Source organism: Pan paniscus, chromosome 19 (assembly GCF_029289425.2).
Source record: "Pan paniscus chromosome 19, NHGRI_mPanPan1-v2.0_pri, whole genome shotgun sequence".
NCBI classification, from domain to species: Eukaryota; Metazoa; Chordata; class Mammalia; order Primates; family Hominidae; genus Pan; species Pan paniscus.
In genome coordinates, this window is record NC_073268.2 from 58,088,190 (window position 1) to 58,110,851 (window position 22,662).

At 46.8% G+C, this 22,662-nt stretch overlaps 1 protein-coding gene across 10 annotated transcripts in view; it reads left to right on the plus strand.

Annotated features, from left to right (window-relative positions):
* The window catches only part of TRIM16 (tripartite motif containing 16), a 56,534-nt gene that overhangs the window by 17,381 nt on the left and 16,491 nt on the right, over positions 1 to 22,662 (plus strand). For 2 of the 10 annotated variants that reach the window (XM_055101936.3, XM_055101937.2), the window contains one exon: positions 9,513 to 9,587. The exons of 5 other annotated variants lie outside the window; for them this stretch is intronic. In XM_055101936.3, coding sequence (XP_054957911.1) covers positions 9,513 to 9,587 — 75 coding nt within the window. Of the gene's footprint in view, positions 1 to 9,249; positions 9,325 to 9,512; positions 9,588 to 13,889; positions 17,291 to 22,662 lie in introns of those variants that run through there. 3 more of the 10 variants (XM_063598716.1, XM_034942336.3, XM_034942335.3) reach the window with 3 other exon arrangements.

Genomic DNA, 22,662 nt, shown 5'->3' on the forward strand with positions numbered 1-22,662 from the left:
CTGCTTCTGGCTATGATGGAGTAACTGGTACTAGGCTAGCCCTCCCACCATAAACTGCTATACAACATGACAAAATAGATGAGACAACTATTTTCAGGCAGTGAACAATAGGTAGCACAGAACTACTGATCCCAGACAGAGGGAAACTCATGAGGTGAACCCCAGGATCACCCAACTTTCTGTCTTAGAACTACTTCCAACCATGGCACAGATAGCTGGAGTCCATGTAGAGCACAGTGGTCCCACGGAGTGGAGGATGTGGAAATCAGGGTTCAGAGCAGCGGAAGCAGATAGATCTGCGGGGTGAGATACAGAGAGGAGGGAGTTGTATAAGAGCGTACACGAGTACATGGATAGGTCCCTTGTAAGCCGAAGGTTGAGAGGCAAGCTGAACATGAGCTAGGTGAGATCACTCAAGGGTTATAAGATAGTGGCTACTGTGGGGTTGAGAGTGGAACAGTGTCCCGGCGGGATCCTGGGACATACAAAGGACACTAGAAAAAAAAAAAGAAAATCTGAGTAAGTATGGACGTCAGTTAATAATGTATCAATATTAGTTCATTAATTGTGACAAACTATCATAGAGTAACGTAAGATGTTAACAGTAGAGGTGTTGTGTACCCCTATGGTAGAAAGATTGAAGGGTCTTATATACCCCTATTGGGTGTGGGGTATATAGGAACTCTTTAAAAAAGAGTTTGATCTACCATGGTAGAGAATTTATTCTTTCCATAGAAATGATGGAATTCTTAGATGAAGAAGCATTCAAAGAGAAGTCAGCCAAAACATATAGGAAGAAGAAAGTATCATAGATGTGTATCAGGAAGTTAATTGATAAATATTCTCTCTGGGGGAAAAAAAAAAGCTACTTCTGCTTGCATCTTACACAATTGCGCGTGTACATTTTTGCTGGAAAACAATCAGAAGTCCTATTTTGTTACTTAGAATGTTATAAAGTCATGTACTCGAGAGTTGAGATATAATGAAATTAATAATTTTTACTGTTGTTATCAAGTACATTCTTAAATGAAACTGGCTTTTTTTAAAATTTATTTTCAATTTTTGAGTGTGTGGAAAAGTACAATGACTGCTAGCACAGTTTGGTGCCACTGCTTTGATATGTGCTGAGGCCTCAGCAATTTTACTCACTATTGCTCCTGCATCATTGCGCAAATGACAATATGGTGAAAATAGCAAAGAATACTCAAGTGTTATCATGAAAATAGTTTTGACCTCACACATCCCTGAAAGGGTCTCAGTGAAGCATCAAGGGTCCATAGATCATGCTTTTAGAACCACTGGGTTAACAGCAGATATCTGGAGTTTATGTAAGATGAAGGAAGGCAAGACTCTACAAATACTTTATGCTTTTAGACTTATCCCATTCATAAGCCTATTAGTTCTGCTCCATCCACCGCCCCGCCAAGGCAGAGATTATTAGACTGAATAAAAAACAAGACTTTCTTACACGATGCCCATAAGAGATGCATTTTAAATATCAAGAGCCAGGTAGGCTGGTAAAAGGATGGGGTAAAGATAATACCAAATAGCCCAAATGTAGAACAAACCCAAATGCTCATCAGCAGGGTAATGGATAAACACGCTTGGTTACAGACATATCATGGAATGCTACTCAGCAGTGAAAACAACAGGCTACTGATACGCACCATGACATGGATGAATCTCATAGATGTTTTATTGAGTGAAATAAGCCAGACACAATAGTGCCTACTATATATTTCCATTTATATGAAGTTCCAGCACAAGCAAAACTAATTTATAATGATAAAACTCAGATTCTTCGTTGCCTGGAACCAGGCATGGTAGAAAGATTGAATAAAAGGGCATGAGGGAGCTTCCTGGGTGCTGCCAATATTCTCTATCTTGATTGGGTGGTGGTTACCAGAATGGAGTTATTTGTCAAAACTCATTCACCTGGATGCTTAAAATAGGTGAATTTTATTGCATGTAAATTATACCTCAGTAAAGTTGATTTTTTTAAAAAGCTTTCTCTGAGGGTGGGTGCAGTGGCTCACGCTTATAATCCCAACACTTTGGGAGGCCAAGGCAAAAGGATCACTTGAGAGCAGGAGTTCGAGTCTAACTTGGGCAATACAGTGAGACCCTATCTCTAAAAAATAAAAATAAATAAATACATAAATGAAAAGCTTTCTCTGGATGCAGAATGGAGAATGGATTGGCAAAAGCAATGAGTAGATGTAGGAATTCTAGTGTGGAGCCTATTGCCATAATCCAGGCGAGAGACAATGATGGCTTGGACTCTAGTAATAGCAGTGGAAATATAAAGGGTAAAGGGTTTGGAGATGTGTGAGATGTAAAATGGTGATGGGATGGACATGGGTTGTGACGGAAAGAGAGGAGGTAGGGATGCTCCCTGGGTTTCTGATTTGTAATCTAGTTGGGTGCTGGTGGCAATCTCTGAGAAAAGAACCATGAGGAGGGTTAAATTTGTTGTGGTGGGATCTAGGGAGGCCTTACATTTAATTTTGGATGCATTAGATTCAAGGTGCCTGTGAGAAAGTCAAGTCTTTATACTTAGAAAGTAGTTGGATATACAGGTCTGAAAGTTGAGCTGAGACATCAATTTGTGAGCCATAAACAGGTGGTAACTGAAGGCGTAGGAATGGATGAGCTCATCTAGGAAGAGAGACTAAGTTGGGAAGAAGAAGTGATCTTGAGTTGAGCTTCAAAGAGCGTCTCACCTTTTCAGGCAGAGGAAGAGGAATAAGAAAATTGGACTGAAAAGTAATGGCCACCAAGATGTGGGCAGCCAGGAGAATGTGTTATCACTTGAATGTTACCCATTCATTGTCTGGTTTCCCGATACATTATGTTGTTTTCTTTCTTTATTTTTTTTATTCTTTTTATTTTTTAGATAGAGTCTTGCACTCTCGCCTAGGCTGGAGTGCAGTGGCACCATTTCGGCTCATGGCAAGCTCTGCCTTCCGGGTTCACGCCATTCTCCTGCCTCAGCCTCCTGAGTAGCTGGGACTACAGGCACCCACCACCATGCCTGGCTAATTTTTTGTGTTTTTAGTAGAGATGGGGTTTCACCGGGTTAGCCAGGATGGTCTCTATCTGACCTCGTGATCTGCCCGCCGCAGCCTCCCAAAGTGCTGGGATTACAGGCATGAGCCACTGCGCCCGGCCTCTACAGCCTCTTTAAAACTACTTAATGTGATCCTTTTCTCATGCCATTAAATAATGAAAAGTTGGTTTTCAGTGAGTTGTATAGCAGCAGCTTAAAAAAGCAAATAATTAAACTTTCCAGAAGCAAACACACCCTGTTGAGCAGGTGGTTTACAGTACCACCCAACTGCCTATGCCTTTTTTTTTTTTTTTTGAGACGGAGTCTCACTCTGTTGCCCAGGCTGGAGTGCAATGGTGCCATCTCTGCTCACTGCAACCTCCACCTCCTGGGTTCAAGCAATCCTCCCACCTCACCCTCCCAAGTAGCTGGGATTATAGGCACATGCCACCACACCTGGCTAATTTTTGTATTTTTAGTAGAGTCGGGGTTTCACCATGTTGGCCAGGCTGATCTCGAACTGATCTCAAGTGATCCACCCACCTTGGCCTTCCAGAGCGCTGGGATGACAGGAGTGAGCCACCGCGCCCGGCCTGTTTCCTGGTTCTTGGTCGGGGCAGCAGATATAAGACACATCATGACGTTGATACTGTGACAGGAGCCACTTCACTCAGGAAGCCTCCCCGAGGTGCATTTTCCTAGGACGTAGTCTGTCTAGCTCTGAGACGCTAGAGTTGATGGATCCTGCTGGGAAGAGAGCGCAGATCTAAACAGAACAGGGCGCTTGTGGTCACAGGTCATCTCTGTCTGGATCACATCAGTGTTTTGCCCCCCTTTGTTGTCACTCAAACTCCTGACCTCAAGTGATCCGCCCACGTCGGCCTCCTAGAATGCTAGGATTACAGGTGTGAGCCACCATGCCCACTGGCTTTCATTACTTTCACTCTCCTCCAGCTCTCATATTTACTGTCCCCGTCATCTGTGCTTTACAAATTCTCTAACCAGTTGTGGCCAAACCTGGTGCTGAATAGATTCATACTTTTTCAGCTTAACCCAAGCCTAGGTTCCCTAAGGCTACGTCCAGTCCTGCTACGTGCTCTGTTTTGAGTTTCACCTGTGCCTGCTTCTCTGCCCTAGAAGAGAAGATGGGATCACCTGTGCTGCTTCTTCAACCTTAAAATGGATTTCTTGCCCTTTTCTCCCTTTTTAAGTATCAATGTATGAAATCCACCTGTACCACCCTTTCTGCCATACAACCGCTGCCACATCTGGCTCCTAGAACCTGTTTTGCTTTCATAGATGATCTCGGAACCAAGTGTTAACTTCATTTTTAAACCCCATTTTAGCAGATGGTTTGCTGTGGTCTGTCTGTATTCACCATGGGGCCTGTACACACCACGTGTGGTTTTAGTCAAACACAGTGCCCTCCATTGTGGCCACATGGGAGACCCATAACCCAATACTGCATCCTGGGCTGATGACAGCACTGCATCTGACCAGACATGGGATTGACCCGGGGTGGGCAAGCGGAGTGAACAGGATCAGCCAGAGTTCTCTCATGGCATTCATTGTATGGAGACTGGTAGGGACAAGGTCCTTTCCAGTTTTGGACCCCAAGCTGTAAGGAGACAGTTTGGGCCTGCTATTTGGCATCTTTCCTGGCACCTGGAGAGAGTGTACCATTTAGGATGCTTCCGGCTGCAGCAATAAGGACACGTTATCTTACATGATTTAAAGCCTGAAAACAAGCAGTTTAGATAGTTTAACAGCTCAACAGTGTCACTGGGGCTCTTTCCATTTTTCTGTTTCTTTATCCTCGGCTTACTGACCTAGTCCTCACGTTGGTTCTCATGGTTGCCAGAAGGCTGCTGCTGCCTGAGAAGCAGAAATATCAGTCAAATTAGAAGGGAAGGTGGAATTCCAGAGATATTGTAAATATAGAACTAGCAGCTGTGCTCTTCATGGGCAGGGCGTGTGTCATATTCTGTACTTATTTTGTGACCTCCACAAATAAGTATCTAGTGTTCAGCATCTAATGGCTGCAGAATAAATAATGAATGAATGAAGCGATCCTGAGTGGAGAGGAGAGTGGCACGTGCAAATATTTTCCAAGTTACCTGCCAGGCCAGGCCAGACTGGGACAAATGGATGTATCCAGAGGGCACTTGGGTGGTTGGGAAAGAGTTAAAATGAGGAAAGATGTTTCAGGAGAAAGAAGAAATGCCAGTTCCTGAGGGGGTATTGTGCCCTTGTCCTCCTCTCTTGGGGAGGAGAAGGCTCCCGAGAAGACAGAGCTGACAGTCAATTAGGAACTGAGGGTTCACAGCCCAGCTTCTTCACCACCAGCCTAAGTCTAAAGAAACTCACAAATCTGCTAGTGAGTCACCACCTCCCTCTCCTCTGAGCAACTGTAAGATACCTAGTAGTAGCCCTGCCCTATCCTGGAATTAGCCAGAACGTCCTCATGTAGCCTACCAAGACCGCTTCTGGCCCTGTAATCACCAGTGTGCATTTGAATTCTGACTCCACTATATATCAGATGTATGGGTTTGGTTCAGTTACCCAATCTCATTAAGTTACTGTTTTCTTATCTGTAAAACCCTGTATCTCATGTAGATAATGTATTCCCTGCTTAGCACAGTTCCTGCACAGAATGTGTAGTCAGCTATGATGGTGCTGGTGGTGGCAGCAGCAGTGGCAGCTTTCAAAGGCTGATTTGCTCTCAAGCTCGAGACAACACATGAATGAAAATAATAGCTTTGTGCTAGAAATGCTCTTTGGGAGTTGAGGCTGGCATGTTCTGCGGGTCCAACTACAGGAAAGATGAAATTTAAGAATGGAAAACCAGGAGATTCAAAATAGAATGTGTGCAATGTGTGTAAATAGTAGAAGAAATGGGTGAGTATCAACTAAGAAGTTTAAAGAAAGCCCAGTGAAGTTGTATTAAGGAATCTGGGACTCAGGAAAACTGGAGGGACTCAGGAGCAGCCACTTCCTATCCCAGGATCCACAAGAAGGTCCCCCACAGTAGCTTTTTAAGCTTTGGAGTCACAAGTGTGCATTTAAATTCTGACTCCATCATTGGGAGTCCCCATTTCTGACTCCTCATGGGGAAAGAGGCCGGTTTTACAAATATCTCTTTTAAGAGCCAAGGAAACGCCATCAGTGTTCTTTCCATATATCATCAACTTAAATTTGCAAAGACTTCTTTATCCCTGAAGCAGTCACCACTGGCCGACAGGCTGCAGTAACCAAGTCTGGTGCAGATAAACAGAGCCCATCCTGGGAGCTGGAGTGCATGGATGTCGGAGGGTCATGTTTTCCAAACTGTGGAAGAAAAAACAAAAAGCTATGTTCTTCCAGGAGGTATTTAGAACGGAGCTTGAGTTTGGGATTCAGATGCCTGGGCCTGTGTAGTTCACTTGTGGGGCACCCCAGCAGGGGCCTCCTAATGGAAAATGCATCCTGAGAGAAGGAGTTAATTATAAGCTTAGCTACACCTCAGAATTTCAGGGTCAGAGTGGGAAAGTGGGTCTAAATAGGCCAGAATCTGTCACTAGGAGCTGCTCTCAAGCCAGCTTCCATGGCATCATGGAGCTTAAGGGAGAAAAGGCGCTCTGAGTAAAGAGAATGAGCAGTTTCAGTAACATTAGAGGGACACATTGTACTAAGCATCCTTGCTCTGGGCTTCATCTAACAAACAATATATTATACTTCATTACCAGGCAACCTGGGCACCATTTGGACTGCAGGGCATCAGAGGCAGCAATGATAGGAGAAGAAGGTGCCCAGTGGAAGACAGTGCCCCAGGGACTCCAAGAAACACTGAGAGGAGGGGTTGGGCAGATCTGAGACCCTTGCGTAGTATACAGGGAAAGGAGCTGCGAAATATGAATGTTGCCTATAAATGTGACAGGCTTCTGGGGAAGTTGGGGTTTCTTACATTTTAGAGAGAGGAGGGTGATCCTTGGCCAGCTCCTTGTCTCACAGCTTAAGAGAACTCGCTGGAAGGAGCCTTCACCTCCTCAAATCCTGCTGTGTTTGTACCCATAAGATTAGCATACAAGTTCCTTTGCATTTGCATGATGTGTTCACTTTCATTTTCTCACAAACCATAAGGTTTTTGTAAGGTTGCTGTAAGTTTATTGGAGCAGATACTACATCCCCATTTTAGAGGAGGACACAGATTCAGAGAGGTAAGCTACTTACAAAGGTCACACAGCTAAAAGGTGCTGGGATCAGGACTCTGACCACTTGACACTTCTAACTCCAGATTTTCTTTCTGACCATATTGGGAGCCCTCCATAACATCTACCATTTACCAGGTCTTCTGATTAATATGCCTGTTTCCTTCCTACTACTAAAATACTCTTGACAAGGCAGTGGTTATTTTGCTCTCACGGAGGCAATAGCCCCTCTGTGTTCTTTTTTTTTTTTTTTTTTTTTGAAATGGAGTCTCGCTCTGTCGCCCAGGCTGGAGTGCAGTGGCGCGATCTTGGCTCACTGCAAACTCTGCCTCCCAGGTTCACACCATTCTCCTGCCTCAGCCTCCCAAGTAGCTGGGACTACAGGCGCCTGCCACCACGCCCGGCTAATTTTTTGTATTTTTAGTAGAGATGGGGTTTCACCGTGTTAACCAGGTTGTTCTCAATCTCCTGACCTCGTGATCCACCCGCCTCGGCCTCCCAAAGTGCTGGGATTACAGGCGTGAGCCATCGCGCCCGGCCGCTCTGTATTCTTTCCAGCATTCTTGTTGCTTTATTTGCTTCCTGAGTCTATGCACCATGATTGGAGGAGGGCTGCCTCTCATCCCAGGAAACCCATGTACAGATGTTAGGCTTCCTCCATGCAGACAATCAGGGGTATAGAAATAGGGAGTGTTTAACCATCTGGTTTTCAGCAGTGAAGTGGAAATCAAAACCATTTGAGCAAATGAGTGTCCTAGGGGAAGTGGAATGAAGAATTGAGCTTCAGTGGCTGCTGAGACATAAGCCATCCCTAGCGGACTTGGCTGAGGCAGACTATGTTGTTTATAGAGGAACTGGCCCATTGTCCTCTGGCCCTAGCCACAGCAATCGAGGGAGGGGCACATTTTTTGGCCCTTGAATGAACAATGTTTTTTCCTTCCTTTGTTGAGGGGTCTAGGTCTGTGGTCCTTACTTATTGTTTAAAAAAAGAAAAAACAAACCTCTGAGTAAATATTGGGAAGGTGAAGGGTGGAGGGGATGGTTTTCTGAGATTCTTTCCAACACTGAAGGGCTATACCTCACTAGGAAAAGCAAGAGGACCCTCACCCCCACCCTGTAACTTGTTGCTACCTGAAGGTGTCTGTTCGCTTACCTACCTGTGTGCTCCTGCCCAGCAAGCCCGGCCTGCCCTGCCCTGGCCATTGGCCTTGCTGAGCTGCTTCTCAGTGCCCTGGAGGCATTCACACCTGGCCTAAGTCTGCCCTTTTTGAAGGTGAGTGCGGCTCCCTGGAATGTGTGGTATCCTGGCAAATAGCAAGATTAGACGTGCCCATTTTGACTGGGAGCTGGACAGCTGCCCAAGTTCTAGAAAACCAGCAGTGCTGAAACAACAATTGGCTCAGGACCTCAGGGGAGCCAGCCTGGGAAACCATCTCCTGTCCCAGGGCAAGAGAACATTTGTTACAGATTTTTTAAAGATTTACTTCATTTATTATGTGTAGGTTGTTTTGACATTTTTAGGCATAAGCCATAAAGGTAACTAGAGTTAGATTTGTGTGATTATTTAGGTTTCATACCAATGTTAGAGTTATTACAGAGGTTGATACGGAGATTCAACAAAGCATAGTTCAAATGTGCTATGTGCCGCATAAAATGTCACGCCCTTGTGTCTGGAATTTACTGAGAGTCATTTGAGATGTGGTCAAATTCTTGAGCTCTCCATTTCCAGGGCATTGCAGACTCCCCCAAGTAGGTTTCTAGGTGGTCTAGCTGCTAATTCTGGCCCCGTAAGCTTGGGTGGTCTGAGAAGTGATCAAAGCGGTGCCCGTGCACCACAGCCACACCTCACTGGAAGACAAAAGAGAACCCTAGAACAGCCCAGGACTAGACCTTCGGAGACTTAGGGAAGAAATGACCGTGGTGCACCTCCTTAGCTGGCAGATGTCCATCGCTAAGGGCATAGTTGAAGCTGACTTCGGTGTTTTCTTCATCCAATAGTGGGGTCCTTCAGGCTGTGTGCCAGGTACTGAGCTGGCAATCTCGTCTTCTGTACCAACTGGTGTGTCCTCCTGTCTTTGTGAAGGGAAGGTACGTGCAGTGCCCTGGGACAGCCCCTCCTTCTTGGGGAGGAGCCGTCATTACAACAATCGTGTTCTGAGACTAGGAGCAACGGCCCTTAGTGTCTGTAATCTGCTGTTTGTCTCACCTTTATTTTGTTCCTTTGTTAGTGGTAATTAATTACCAAAGTGATCCAAGAGGCCATCTTCTTCTTTTAGGAGAAAGACAGGGCTGGAGACCAGTTTGCTGATAGTGACCCCAAACCAGAAAGTTCATTGGGCCTGCACCTCCAGGTAAGCCAGTAAAATTCTGGGCTGGTTTCTAGAGGAGTGATGTGACTTCCAGCTCAGTGGTTCTCAGACTTTGAGATTTTACGAGAAAAATTGCAAAGTGAATTTGGAGGACTGACTTAGATGTCACTCTTCCGGACATTCCCAATCCTACACTCATTACTATTATTTCAGAAAAGATAAGACCTTTAATTCCAGAAAAGGAGGAAGGACACAATCTCAATAAAGTACAGTCCCATAAATCAATCAAATTCAGGGTTACGATCAGTTTATGATATTATTTTTATTTTTCTCAGTCTGATGGGCTGATTTGTCTTGAAGTCTGGTGGACAAATATTACCTGTGTTTGTGAATCATAGCTCTGTGTGACTCAGCAGAGACACAAATGAAAAAAATCCAGTGAGATTTTGAAGAGACAAATGAAAGGCTGTTTTGGCTTAGCAAAAACACTTGGATAGCTTCTTTAGCCAGAAACTGCTAGAGAGAGTCTTTGGGTTAAGAAAGCTCTTCTTACTTGAGTTAACCTAGAGTCCTGAGAATGATGGCCTTAAACCCCTAAACCAGGAGGGAACCTGTTGGCAGGCATTGCTTATATCCTTTCAGAGGACATAACTTTCAGAGTTTGTCCATTGGTGGGATTATTTGTCAAGACTCAACAGGATGAAAGATGAATACTTACCTACCTACTGCCAATTGCCTACCACATATCTTGGTAGCATTTGAGTCATCAGAATTCTGGGTGGGGATTCCTCCCTCAATTCTGGAAAGGAATCCTGAGCCACACCTTGACCTCACATTCCTGGTGGTAGGTTTGGTTTAGGAAAAAAGAATATCTAGGTGAAGTTACATTTGTTTTGTGAAGGCAAGAGAGACACTTCATTTTATGCAAGAGATACTTCATTTTAGCCCCTGAATGCTTGGGGTTAAGAGGAAGCCAATGATGTCCAATCAACACCTGATGAACCTGAGGCATTTTTTCCACGGGGCATTTAAGCAAGCTGTAGGCATAGTCAGTAGGATTCTCAATTCTTAAGTTTGGAGGTTGGGATTTCTGTTGAATGCAGACTCCAGGTGTGAGGAAGGAAATTCAGATGCATGCTACGATACGAATGAACCTTGAAGACATTATGCCAAGTGAAATAAGCCAGTCACAAAAAGACAAACACTGTATGATTTCACTCCTATGAAGTGCCTAGAGTAGTCACAATTATAGACAGAAAGTAGAACGGTAGCTTCCAAAGGCTGGAGGGGGAGAGGGAATGAGGAGTTATTGGTTAATGGCTACAGTTTCAGTTTTGCAAGATGAAAAGAGTTGTGGAGATAGATGGTGGTGACAACTGCACAACAGTGTGAATGTACTTAAAGCCACTGAACTGTACACTTACCAATGGTTATAATGACCCAGGCACAGTAGTGTGCACCTGTAATCCCAGCTACTTGGGAGGTGGAGATGGGAGGATCACTTGAGCCCAGGAGTTCAAGGCTGCCGTGAGCTGTGATCACACCACTACAATCTAGCCTGGGCAACAGAGGGAGACCCTGTCTCAAAGACAGACAAACAAACAAACAACCCAGCCTGGGCAACATAACAAGATCCTGTCTTTTAATAAAAGCAGTTAAGATGGTAAATTTTATGTTATTTGTATTTTATGTGTATTTGTCTGTATTTTATCACAATTAAAAATAAAAATAAATCCAGATGTGGGTGGTGACCATAGGGTAGGTGGCAAGCATTCAGAGGCTGGATGCAGTGGCTCACACTTGTAATCCCAGCAGTTTGGGAGGTTGTGAAGGGAGGATTGCATGAGCCCAGGAGTTTGAAACTCACCTGGGCAACATAGTGAGACCCCATCTCTACAAAAAATTTAAAAACTTACAAATTAGCCAAGTGTGGTGGAGCACTTGTAGTCCCAGCTACTTGGGAGGCTGAGGGCTGAGGTGGGAGGATCACTTGAGCCTGGGAGGTTGAGGCTGCAGTGAGCTGTGATTGCACCACTACGTTACAGCCTGGGCGACAAAGTTTTGAGACCCTGTTTCAAAAAACAAAAACCAAACCAACCAAATAAAAAACAAAAAAGGCATTCAGAGGTAGAACGTTCTGAGAATAACAGAGTTGGGGTAGAGGGGGAGGCTGGGAGCCAGAAGCATTAAATCTTCTGTCACTAAGGGGAATGACTGGGAGGCTGTAGAAGACAGCCAGGAGGAGAGGAGGCGTGGTATTTTGGGGCACATAAGGGGAGCAGGGTTTGCAAAGGGGCTGGGGAGGGGCGATGGTCTAGATGTTGTGATGGGGGCTGAGGAGGACTCCCATCCCACCTAGGCATAGGAAATGAGAGAAGGAGCTACACGGGTTGAGAGGTGGCAGGAGAAATTGTCTTTGGGAGACATTCAAGTTTTGGTTAAGACAAGGAGCAAAGCAGAATCCGAGGAGAGACAGAGTATCAAGATGCCCCAGGGCTCAGTGGGAGCAAAGTGGGGTGGTGACTGTAGAGCCTTTGAAGCAATAGGGAATTTGAGTTCAAAAGAATCATGTGACTTTCTGGCCTCAATATTTGGGTGCTGGGGGCTTGAGCATGGGCATTTGAGGCTTGATGGGATGTGTCACTCTCCCTGGAAGCAGGATCAGAGCTTGGGCCTAGTGGTGTTCTGCTTTGAGGGTTGGCATTAGAGGGGACTTAGAAGTTGTGGTGAATTTTGTGGTCCCAGAGGGCTGGAGATGAGCCTCCAGAGGGGCCACCACTCCTAATCCCATGCCCCTGCCAGATATCCCAACCTGAGCTGATGCCATCTCCCATTGAGCTCGGACGTGCACTTAGACCCCACCGCAACATAATTCCTCAGAGGGCAAAATAGAAATTGATTTACTGGCCCTGACTTAGGACAACATACTCATTTCATGGACAAGGAAACTAAGGTTAAGAGGGGACACGCATTGGGCGCGGTGGCTCACACCTGTACTCCCAGCACTTTGGGAGGCCGAGGCAGGCAGATCACGAGGTCAGGAGATTGAGACCATCCTGGCTAACATAGTGAAACCCCGTCTCTACTAAAAATACAAAAAATTAACCAGGTGTGGTGGGCGCGTGTAGTCCCAGCTACTCGGGAGGCTGAGGCAGGAGAATGGCATGAACCCGGGAGGCAGAGCTTGCAGTGAGCCGAGATCATGCCACTGAACTCCAGCCTGGGCGACAGAGCGATACTCTGTCTCAAAAAAAAAAAAAAAAGAGAGATCAAATGATTGGCAAAGGCCAGGCCAGGGCCCTCATTCCCATTTCCTGTTTTCCACACCACTGTGGAATGTCTGCTAGCTCAGGACTTCAGTGGGGCATTGATGAAGGGCTGAGCACTCCCATGAACTGCTCTAAAAGGGTTAGCCATGGAGAAGCAGGTATGAAACAATTCATGAGAGAAGAAAGGGTGGGAATGAGATAGGGAGGGAAGGAATGAGGAAGAAGTGAGCCACGTGGAAACCCAAGCAGGATGTATGCCTTGTGATTTCTACTGAAGCTGTAGAAAGGGCCAGGCAGGGCAACTACCTTTTCTTCCCCGTTCTCAGAGAGATCAGAGGCCCTATGGTATGCGGGTGGACCAGTTCAGCCTCCAGTACCAGGTCACTCTGAAAAAGGGATTAAAAGGAAAGCACACCTGTCCGTTAATACTGGAGAAAACACTGACAATGGTCTGGACTGGGAGAAGCCAGTCCTCCTGGCTGGAGACATGAAAACCATGAAATTAAATTCCGGAGCTCTGACAGAAGCCTGTATGGCTTTGTGTGGTCTCTGACAAGCTATATTTTTTTTTTTCAATTTTTAAAAAGGACTCAAAATATAAGGACTTCAATGACGGGACAGCTATTCATCTTTCCCCATCTCATAGTGCTGTGGGATAATTAAGGAATCAAAGAGACCAAGGGGTTGAGGAGGATACTTATTATTTATTATTTAGGTGCACTGGCCCAGTCAGATTAACATCCAAAAAGACTGAGCCCCGAACAAATAGTCTGGTTACCTTTTAAGCATTTTATGGGGCAGGGGGAGATCTGTGCAGGGGGAAGCATATTACAGAAGTGAGAAACAAAGACAGTTATTCAATTAAGACATGCATTACATCATTTCTTACTTTTCAAGGAAAAAACATGTTTTACAACTTGAGTTTATCTGCCTAGTGACCTTGCAGCTGCAGAGCTAGAGAAACAGCGTCTTCACAATGCCTGGGAAAGGGAGAGAGAAGGCTCACTGGCCACAGAAAAACAAGCAGTTAATTTTTAAAGGACTTCAGCTCTTTCTCTTCCTCAGGGGGAATTGGGTTTTCTTACATACAATGAATTTTTGCTTACACATTCTTTAATTTCTTTTAATTCCTTTTCCAGTAGAACTGGACCTGAGGCAGCTAGGAATAGGATGCATGTTTCTGACCCTGGCCAGGATCAGAAAGAAGGAAACCTCTCCTGAGGGTCTTCAGCAGTGGAAGAGGGCAGTCAGGACAGGGACAGTGAGGAAACGTTACATCGCTAAAAAGGGCTACTTATGCGTATTCTATGCATGGTTGAAAATAAACAGCACTGTGTCTGGAATGAATTTGTAAAGTCTTCAGTGCCTTCTAACTCTGAGTAGTCACTAGGTCTCTTGGATTTCTGAAAAGTACTAGTCAGTGACAAGAAACATCCCTGTGTTTATTTAGTTTAATCCAAATCCTATAGAACTCACCGAAGGGATGCAGAGCCATAGGGAGTGTGATATCTTGGAACCATCCTAATGCCTGATCCCTGGGGCTAGCTGGATCTGACCCCTCCCCCTCCACCAAATCTCTCTCTCTTCCATTTGCCTTCCAAATCCATTTGAGTTCAAATGTATCTGATTAAATAATCCCAGGGAAAACTGTAGAAAGCTCTAGAATTTGGGGTTCAGGTACCCTGGAATAATCCTGGATTCCTTTGTATCCATCTGCAAATGCTGGGTACACTGTGTACCCCCATCCAGGGGTCATGCCTCGCAGCTCCTTTCTTCTAAGGAGCTAGAGGCTTCCAATCTCATGCCCTGACCGTGTGTTATGGGCTGAATTGTGTCTCCTTCCCCTACAAATGTGTATGTTGAAATCTTTGCCCTTAATACCTCAGATGTGACTGTATTTGGGGAGAAAGTCTTTAAACAGGTAATTGATGGTGGGCCCTAATCTAGTCTTACTGGTGTCCTTATAAGAAGAGGAGATTAGGACACAGATACGTACAAAGGGAAGACCATGTGAAGACACAGGAGAAGCCATCTGCAAGCCAAGGAGAGGCCTCAGAAGAAAGCAGCCCTGCCAGTGACTTGATCCAGCTTCTAGAACTGTGAGGAAATGCGTTTCTGTTGTTGAAGCCAACCAGTGTATGGTTCTTTGCTATGGCAGCCCTGGCAAGCTCATACACCATGCGTCTTACTGTGTTTGTGTTGCTGTAAAGGAATACGTGAGGGGGTGGGGGTAACATATAAAGAAAACAGATCTTTTGGCTCACGGTTTTGCAGGCTGTACAAGAAGCATGGTGCTGGCATCTGCTTCTGGTGAGGGCCTCAGGCCGCTTCCATCCACAGTGGAAGGGGTAGGGGAGCCGGAGTGGGCAGGTCACATGGAGAGAGAGGAATTAAGAGAGGGGGTGGTGCCAGGCTCTTTTTTAACAATCAGATCTTGTGGCAGCTAATATTAATAGAACGAGAACTCACTCATCACTGTGGGGATGGCACCGAGCCGTTCATGAGGGATCCACCCCTATGACCCAAACACTTCCCACCAGGCCCCACCTCCAGTATTGGGGATCAAATCTCAACATGAGGTTTGTGGGAACAAGTGTCTCAACTATAACACCATGTCTAGGAATGTTTTGTTAAGTGGGCAAAAGGGCTGTTAACCTGAAGGGAGCATTCTGTGGAAGGAGACAAGTCTTCCCTGACCCTCCTGATCTCCACTGAGTACCCACGTGATGTTCATCTCAAGTGTGATGGACATTACTGGAATGTTCAGGAAGATGATATGGAAAGGTCAGCATCAGAAGTATGCATCCTGGCTGGGCACAGTGGCTCATGCCTGTAATCCCAGCACATTGGGAAGCCCAGGCAGGCAGATCACCTGAAGTCAAGGGTTCGAGACCAGCCTGGCCAACATGGTGAAACACTGTCTCTACTAATAATACAAAAATGAGCCAGGCGTGGTGGTGGGTGCCTGTAATCCCAGCTACTCAGGAGGCTGAGGCAGAAGAATCACAAACCCAGGAGGCGGAGGTTGTAGTGAGCCAAGATCCCATACTGTACTCCAGCCTGGGCGACAGAGTGAGACTGTGTCTCAAAAAAAAAAAAAAAAAAGCTGGGCACGGTGGCTCACAGCTGTAATCCTAGCACTTTGGGAGGCCAAGGCGGGTGGATCACGAGATCAGGGGTTCAAGACCAGCCTGGCCAAGATGGTGAAACCCCGTCTCTACTAAAAATACAAAAAAAAAAAAAAAACAAATTAGCCGGGCACGGTGGCAGGCACCTGTAATCCCAGCTACTCGGGAGGCTGAGGCAGGAGAATCACTTGAACTTGGAGGGCGGAGGTTGCAGTGAGCCGAGATCACACCACTGCACTCCAGCCTGGGTGACAGAGTGAGACTCTGTCTCAAAAAAAAAAAAAAAAAAAAAGAAAAGAAACATGCATCCTATTCCTAGCTGCCTCATGTCCAGTTCTATGAGATGGGAATAGATGAATGGCTGTCCTGGTGTTGAAGTCCTTACATTTTACTTCTCTTTAAAAATGAAAACAAAAAAAAAATGTCGCTTGTCAGACCACACAAAGCCACACAGGCTTATAACAGAGCTCAGGAATCTTCTGTCCTTTCCAGAGCAGGCACAGAGACACGTGGTCTTCAGCAGAGCCTATGGGGTTCAGATGATTCACATAAGAATAGAAGTTTCAGGGCTGGACCTGGGGAGGCAGCCTGAGCCTGAGCCGGCTGTCCTGAGCCTGAGTACTCTAGCTGCCTTGTCGTCATCGCATCTGGCTGCCATCCAGCGCCAGCACACAGTAATGAGTGGCCGAGCTTCCTCTGGGAGGGAGGAAACAGTTAAAATCTTGAAGCAGCTGCAATCATCTAGGCGTGGTTCTCTTGTCTGACTTGGGCTGCACAGATCCTGGGCCAAGGGACAGAAGAAAGACAGCCTAGGAGCAGAGCCTCCCAGATGGCTGAGTTGGATCTAATGGCTCCAGGGCCACTGCCCAGGGCCACTGCTCAGCCCCCAGCCCCTCTCAGCCCAGACTCTGGGTCACCCAGCCCAGATTCTGGGTCAGCCAGCCCAGTGGAAGAAGAGGACGTGGGCTCCTCGGAGAAGCTTGGCAGGGAGACGGAGGAACAGGACAGCGACTCTGCAGAGCAGGGGGATCCTGCTGGTGAGGGGAAAGAGGTCCTGTGTGACTTCTGCCTTGATGACACCAGAAGAGTGAAGGCAGTGAAGTCCTGTCTAACCTGCATGGTGAATTACTGTGAAGAGCACTTGCAGCCGCATCAGGTGAACATCAAACTGCAAAGCCACCTGCTGACCGAGCCAGTGAAGGACCACAACTGGCGATACTGCCCTGCCCACCACAGCCCACTGTCTGCCTTCTGCTGCCCTGATCAGCAGTGCATCTGCCAGGACTGTTGCCAGGAGCACAGTGGCCACACCATAGTCTCCCTGGATGCAGCCCGCAGGGACAAGGAGGTGAGTGCTTGGGGTCCATTCATCCATTTGGGAGAGGGCGGTGGGGGATGGTGTGCCCGGCTGGCTGCAGCTGCTAGGTCCACTGACGCCACTACTATGCTCTGAGCATACCTGAAAAAGACTAGCCTCAGCGTCTGCCTGCTGGGTCAGTGTAAATATACATTGCACTTGGTTTTGGAAACTATGTGGAGTAGGTTGCTCCGTCCCCATCTCTGTCCCACTGTCTCTGTGCAATCTCTGTCTGTGTCTGTCTCTCCTCCTTCTTGCTAGTTTCCTGCTGTGCCTTATACAGCTTTTGGTGATGTGTGTTTGGGTGGAGGGTGCAGAAGTTGTGGGGGCTTAGGGCGGTGATATGTCCCTGTGGCTGGATCTGCATGGCACATCCATTGTCAATTAATGAAATAAAACCTTGGCAGAAATTCAAGAGAAAAGAACAACTCTTTCTCCCAGTTTCTCTTTTTCTCAAACAAGAGACCAGTAGAATGGGCCCCTCTGGAGATAACAGGAAATCTAAGAGCTTGAAACGTGCTAAGATAGCAGAGAATTTGAAACTTAGGTCCAGGTATAATGTCACAGGTGGCTTAGGGATAATAAAAGTTCCTCACCAGATGGAGGTATCAGGAGAGACTAAGAAACATCATGCTCATAGCCTGTCATTTTATTTCCATCAGATAAGGAAACTGTTTCTAGAACAACTCGTTTTTCTTTGCCCTAAAGCTAGATCCTGGAGAAGTTCCTGGAAATTGGTTTGGCACCTCATATGCTTTTTTCCTTCTACTTTGACTTTCAGCGAACACTTTTAGTTTTCAGTCGGGAAGTGTAGTTGACGTTTGCCCCACATTTCCTACATTCATCATCAAGGAAGTTCCCTGTTGACACTGAGTGCAGGTGGCAGACCTATGGCCATTTCTTGGCAAATGTTCCCTGGCATCAAAGGAAAGAGGTTTCTAGGAAAGGGGGTCTACTTGCCAGGGCCCCTCCTCTCTGCCAATCCCTAGACATAGATTTTAGCTGGTGCTAGTGGGATTGTTCTGGAAACCGCTGTATTCCAGATGCCAATGAGTCACTGTTTCCGGCCCGGGAAGCCACTTGCCAAACTGTTTCCAGTGTTCCCAGGGTAGGGAGTGTCCCATCAGGAGGACAGGTAGATCAAGAAATAGATCAAAGGAAAAAGCTCCTATAGTTGAGGAAAATAGCCTTCACTGAGTATTGCCATGTGCTGAATGCTTTTTGTGGATTTTCTCACCCAATCTTCAAATAACTATGAAGTTATCTCATATCCTCATTATCTCCACCACACTTGTCCAAGCTCATAGTCGATTAAGTCACGGAGTGAGGAATGGAAGCCTCTGGAAAGCCATCCTACTGGAGGGACATGAAGAAAGGACACAAAAATCACAATATTATCCTCTTTTTTTGCACCAAAACCTGCCACACATATACAAGAATTTTATTATTTTTAACTGGAAAAGTGATGCATGAAGATGTTAAAAAATAATCTCCACCAGCCGGGCACGGTGACTGACACCTGTAATCCCAGCACTTCGGGAGGCCGAGGCAGGCAGATCATGAGGGCAGGAGATCGAGACCATCCTGGCGAACACGGTGAAACTCTGTCTCTACTGAAAATACAAAAAATTAGCTGGGTGTGGTGGTGGGCGACTGTAGTCCCAGCTGCTAGGGAGGCTGCAGTAGGAGAAGCACTTGAACCTGGGAGGCGGAGGTTGCAGTGAGCCGAGATCGTGCCACTTCACTCCAGCCTGGTGACAGAACGAGACTCCATCTCAAATAATAATAATAATCTCCATCAAACAGTGCAATCAATTTTACTAGGAAAGGAGGGTCTCCAGTCCATCCCAGATCACCAAACCTCCGTTTTCTCCTCGAAGGCTAATACTGTCTACACTTTCTTATTTCCTTGCAGAAATGTTCTATGCCTGTACCAACAGAGATACAATATAAATTTTAAAAACAGGGCACCTAATGTATTACAGAGATGTGGGGTAATTGCATTTCCAAGCAGGAGGAGTTGTGTAGAGCACGCGCAGAACTCTGAATTCAGACATCCTAGGAGAGAAGTGTATAAGGTAAAATGAGGACAACTGAGGAATGGGCTTGAGGGCAGTTTGGGGCTGAAAAGCAACATGGCTTTAGATACAGTGCTAAAACCCCATTCCCCAGACCCCTCTGCTTTCTGGTCTGCTTGAAAGAGCTCTTGTCCTTTCTGTGTCCTTGTCCTGTGTCCTTGTTTTCAGCTCGGAGAGCAAGTTTACTCTGTAAGTGTAGCCACACTCTAGGTGGCTTGTCCAAATCTTAGAAGCCAAAAGGTTTCTTGCAAGGAGCCCAGGAGACCAGCCTAGAAGACACAGTACCTTGACGAGGCTAAAGCCTCCACCAGGATGATTTTGAAAGTCATCAGACATAACTAAGGCTCCGGAAGCCCAGTAGTCCCTTCAGCTAGCCCAGGCCTGCTAGAGTTACTCGCTGAAGGTCACTTTGGGTCATGCGAAGGGCTAATTACTCGGGCAGGCATGCTGTGTATAGGAAACTGCAAACAGCAGGGTCAGCCATGAAGACACAAAGTGGCTGAGATCCTGCTTAGGATCCACAGAATGACTAATTTCTCAGTTAACCAAGTGAACCCTTTTTGAAGCTCCTATGGTTTCTAGCCATATCGGTGGGCAGACACTGTGTGCTTTGAGAGGTGGGTGTTCTTTGATTATCTTTTCTCTCCTGCTGAGCTTCCAGAGCCCAGCTATTTTTCGTGGGGACCTCAGCACTTCCCTTTACCCCAGACCAGCATTTCCAGGCCCCTTTGTGTTTTTTTGTTGTTTTTTTGTTTGTTTGTTTTTTTGAGACGGAGTCTCGCTCTGTCACCCAGGCTGGAGTGCAGTGGTGCAATCTCGGTTCACTGCAAGCTCCGCCTCCTGGGTTCACGCCATTCTCCTGCCTCAGCCTCCCGAGTAGCTGGGACTACAGGTGCTCGCCACCATGCCCGGCTAATTTTTTTGTATATTTAATAGAGATGGGGTTTCACCGTGTTAGCCAGGATGGTCTTGATCTCCTGACCTGGTGATCCCCCTGCCTCGGCCTCCCAAAGTGCTGGGATTACAGGCGTGAGCCACCACGCCCGGCCCCCTTTGGTTTTAAGAGCAGCTGATCTTGCCTGCTGGCTGCCAAGTCTTCTCACCTTCTCTGAATCTCAGGCTTGGTATGTAGAAATGAGACCGTGTGTGTGTGTGTGTGTGTGTGTGTGTGTGTGTGTATGAAATCTGGACTCCTTCTATGACTGCCTTTCCTGTTTGTTCTGACCCATGAAGCAGGTATGGTTCTTTCGTGTTCCTCAGGCATATCAAATGTTACTGAGTGCTTCCTATCGCTAAGTGCTAGGCTGCACTGTCTAGCCTCCAGGAGCTTGGACTCTAATCAGGAAGCCAAGGCACATACCCTAACTCCACAGAGTGCCAAGAGGCTGGCACGGTGCAATTACTGCACTTTTGGAACCAACCCTGGGAGCGAGATCAGTGCAGGTTCCTAAGGCAGGAAGACCTGAGCTGAGCCTTGTCCTAGATCTTTGGAGAACATTAATGCCAGGCCACGATGCTGAACCTCAGCATCAGTCCCAGAAAGTTCAGGACTGGATGCTGGCTGCAGACACAGTCTCCATGGTGAGCAAGAGCCAAGTATCTAGAGCCAAAAGTATCCACGCTCATCTGGGGAGCGGTTAACTGGCATCACTCACAGCCTGTTTGCTGGCAGCCGAAAGGTGGATGATAGGTGTATGTGGCCACTTGGGAAAGGAATTACTTGGGCCGGGCGCGGTGGCTCACGCCTGTAATCCCAGCACTTTGGCAGGCCGAGGTGGGTGGATCACCTGAGGTCAGGAGTTTGAGACCAGCCTGACCCATGCTGAAACCTTGTCTCTACTAAAAAAAAAAAATACAAAAATTAGCCTGGCACGGTGGCAGGCGCCTATAATCCCAACTACTCAGGAGGCTGAGGCAGGAGAATCGCTTGAACCTGGGAGGTGGAGGTTGCAGTGAACCGAGATCGTGCCATTGCACTCTAGCCTGGGTGACAGAGCAAGACTCCATCTCAAAAAAAAAAAAAAAGAATTTATTTCAGCCATTTTGGGGAATGCCCAGGACTCAGTATTACGTAACTTGTTTTTCTTATTCTCCCAGGCTGTAAGTATTTTGAGAGGGGGCAGTGTGTGTCCTATGTGACTGAGCTGGCCATATGTACTATGGTGAATTCTGAGCAGCTGACCGAGGCATGCAGTCAGCGTCCAGGTGGACTCTAGTTCTTCCTTCTCTAGAAAGGCTAACCCTGTGTGCTTGGAATACAAAGGAACTGGCACAGTCTGGGATTTTCTTCTCTCTTCCCACTCTCCCTGTTCTTCCTATTTTTCATCTCTAACATGACCTGGCTGCCACTCTTTGTGTGCCACCTTTGCCCTGTAGCAGAAGGAACCCTTCTGTTAGCATATTTAGGTAGTCTTGCACCAGATGAGAAGCTAAATGGCTTGAATGACTTGACAAAGCCTATATGGCCAGCAAGTGGCAGGTCCCAAAATATTTCGGACTCCAAATAGTGTGCCTTTGACACATCTGTCATTGTCTTGCTGAAGCAGGCAGAGCTCTGTGTGCCCTGCCTTCCAGAACTTTCTGTGCTCATGGGCACCACAGTCCCGCTTCTGGGCAGGGCCCACCCTGACCTGAGATGTGTGTGTGGCTGACCTCTTGGGAAACCCTGAAGCCAGTGTCTGAGGCACCCCATCATTTTCAAGGAACAGGAATAACTGGAGAAACAAGTCTTTCAAAGTGGCTCCACCTTTTGAGGTAACTGGGAGTGCCTTTTCTTGGGGTGACTCAGTCAGGAAAGTCCCCGATTATGTACTTAAGGAGTCCTTTTCTCTCCTTTTATGGTAGTCTGCAAATAGCAGAGAGAAGCCCCTCACTCTCGATGCTCCCTGGGTACCTCCCTATGGCCCCGCTGCTGCCGACTGCTTCAACACATTCTTCTGTCCCTGCTGTTTAGATGCCGTGTTGTAGGAGCCTGTTGCTAGGGTGTGTTCTGCCGTGTCTTCCACCACCTTTAAACAAGCAGCTCATGTTCCTTTTCTCTCCCCTGGAATGGGTCACTGTGTAAGCCTTTTTCATAGTTCAAGATTCCAGGATTGCCCCCAAATAGGCCAGACCCACCCCCACTCCCCACTCCCAGGCATCACGTCTCAGGTATCAAGGGTGAGAGGTCACTGGGGCCCCCTCAGCTCCACTCTCAGTGACCTGGAGCCTGAGCAAACATTTCCTGCCTTCTGCAGCGTCCTGGAGAGGCGAGTCCTCTGCCTGCAGCTGCTTCCCTCCCCAGGG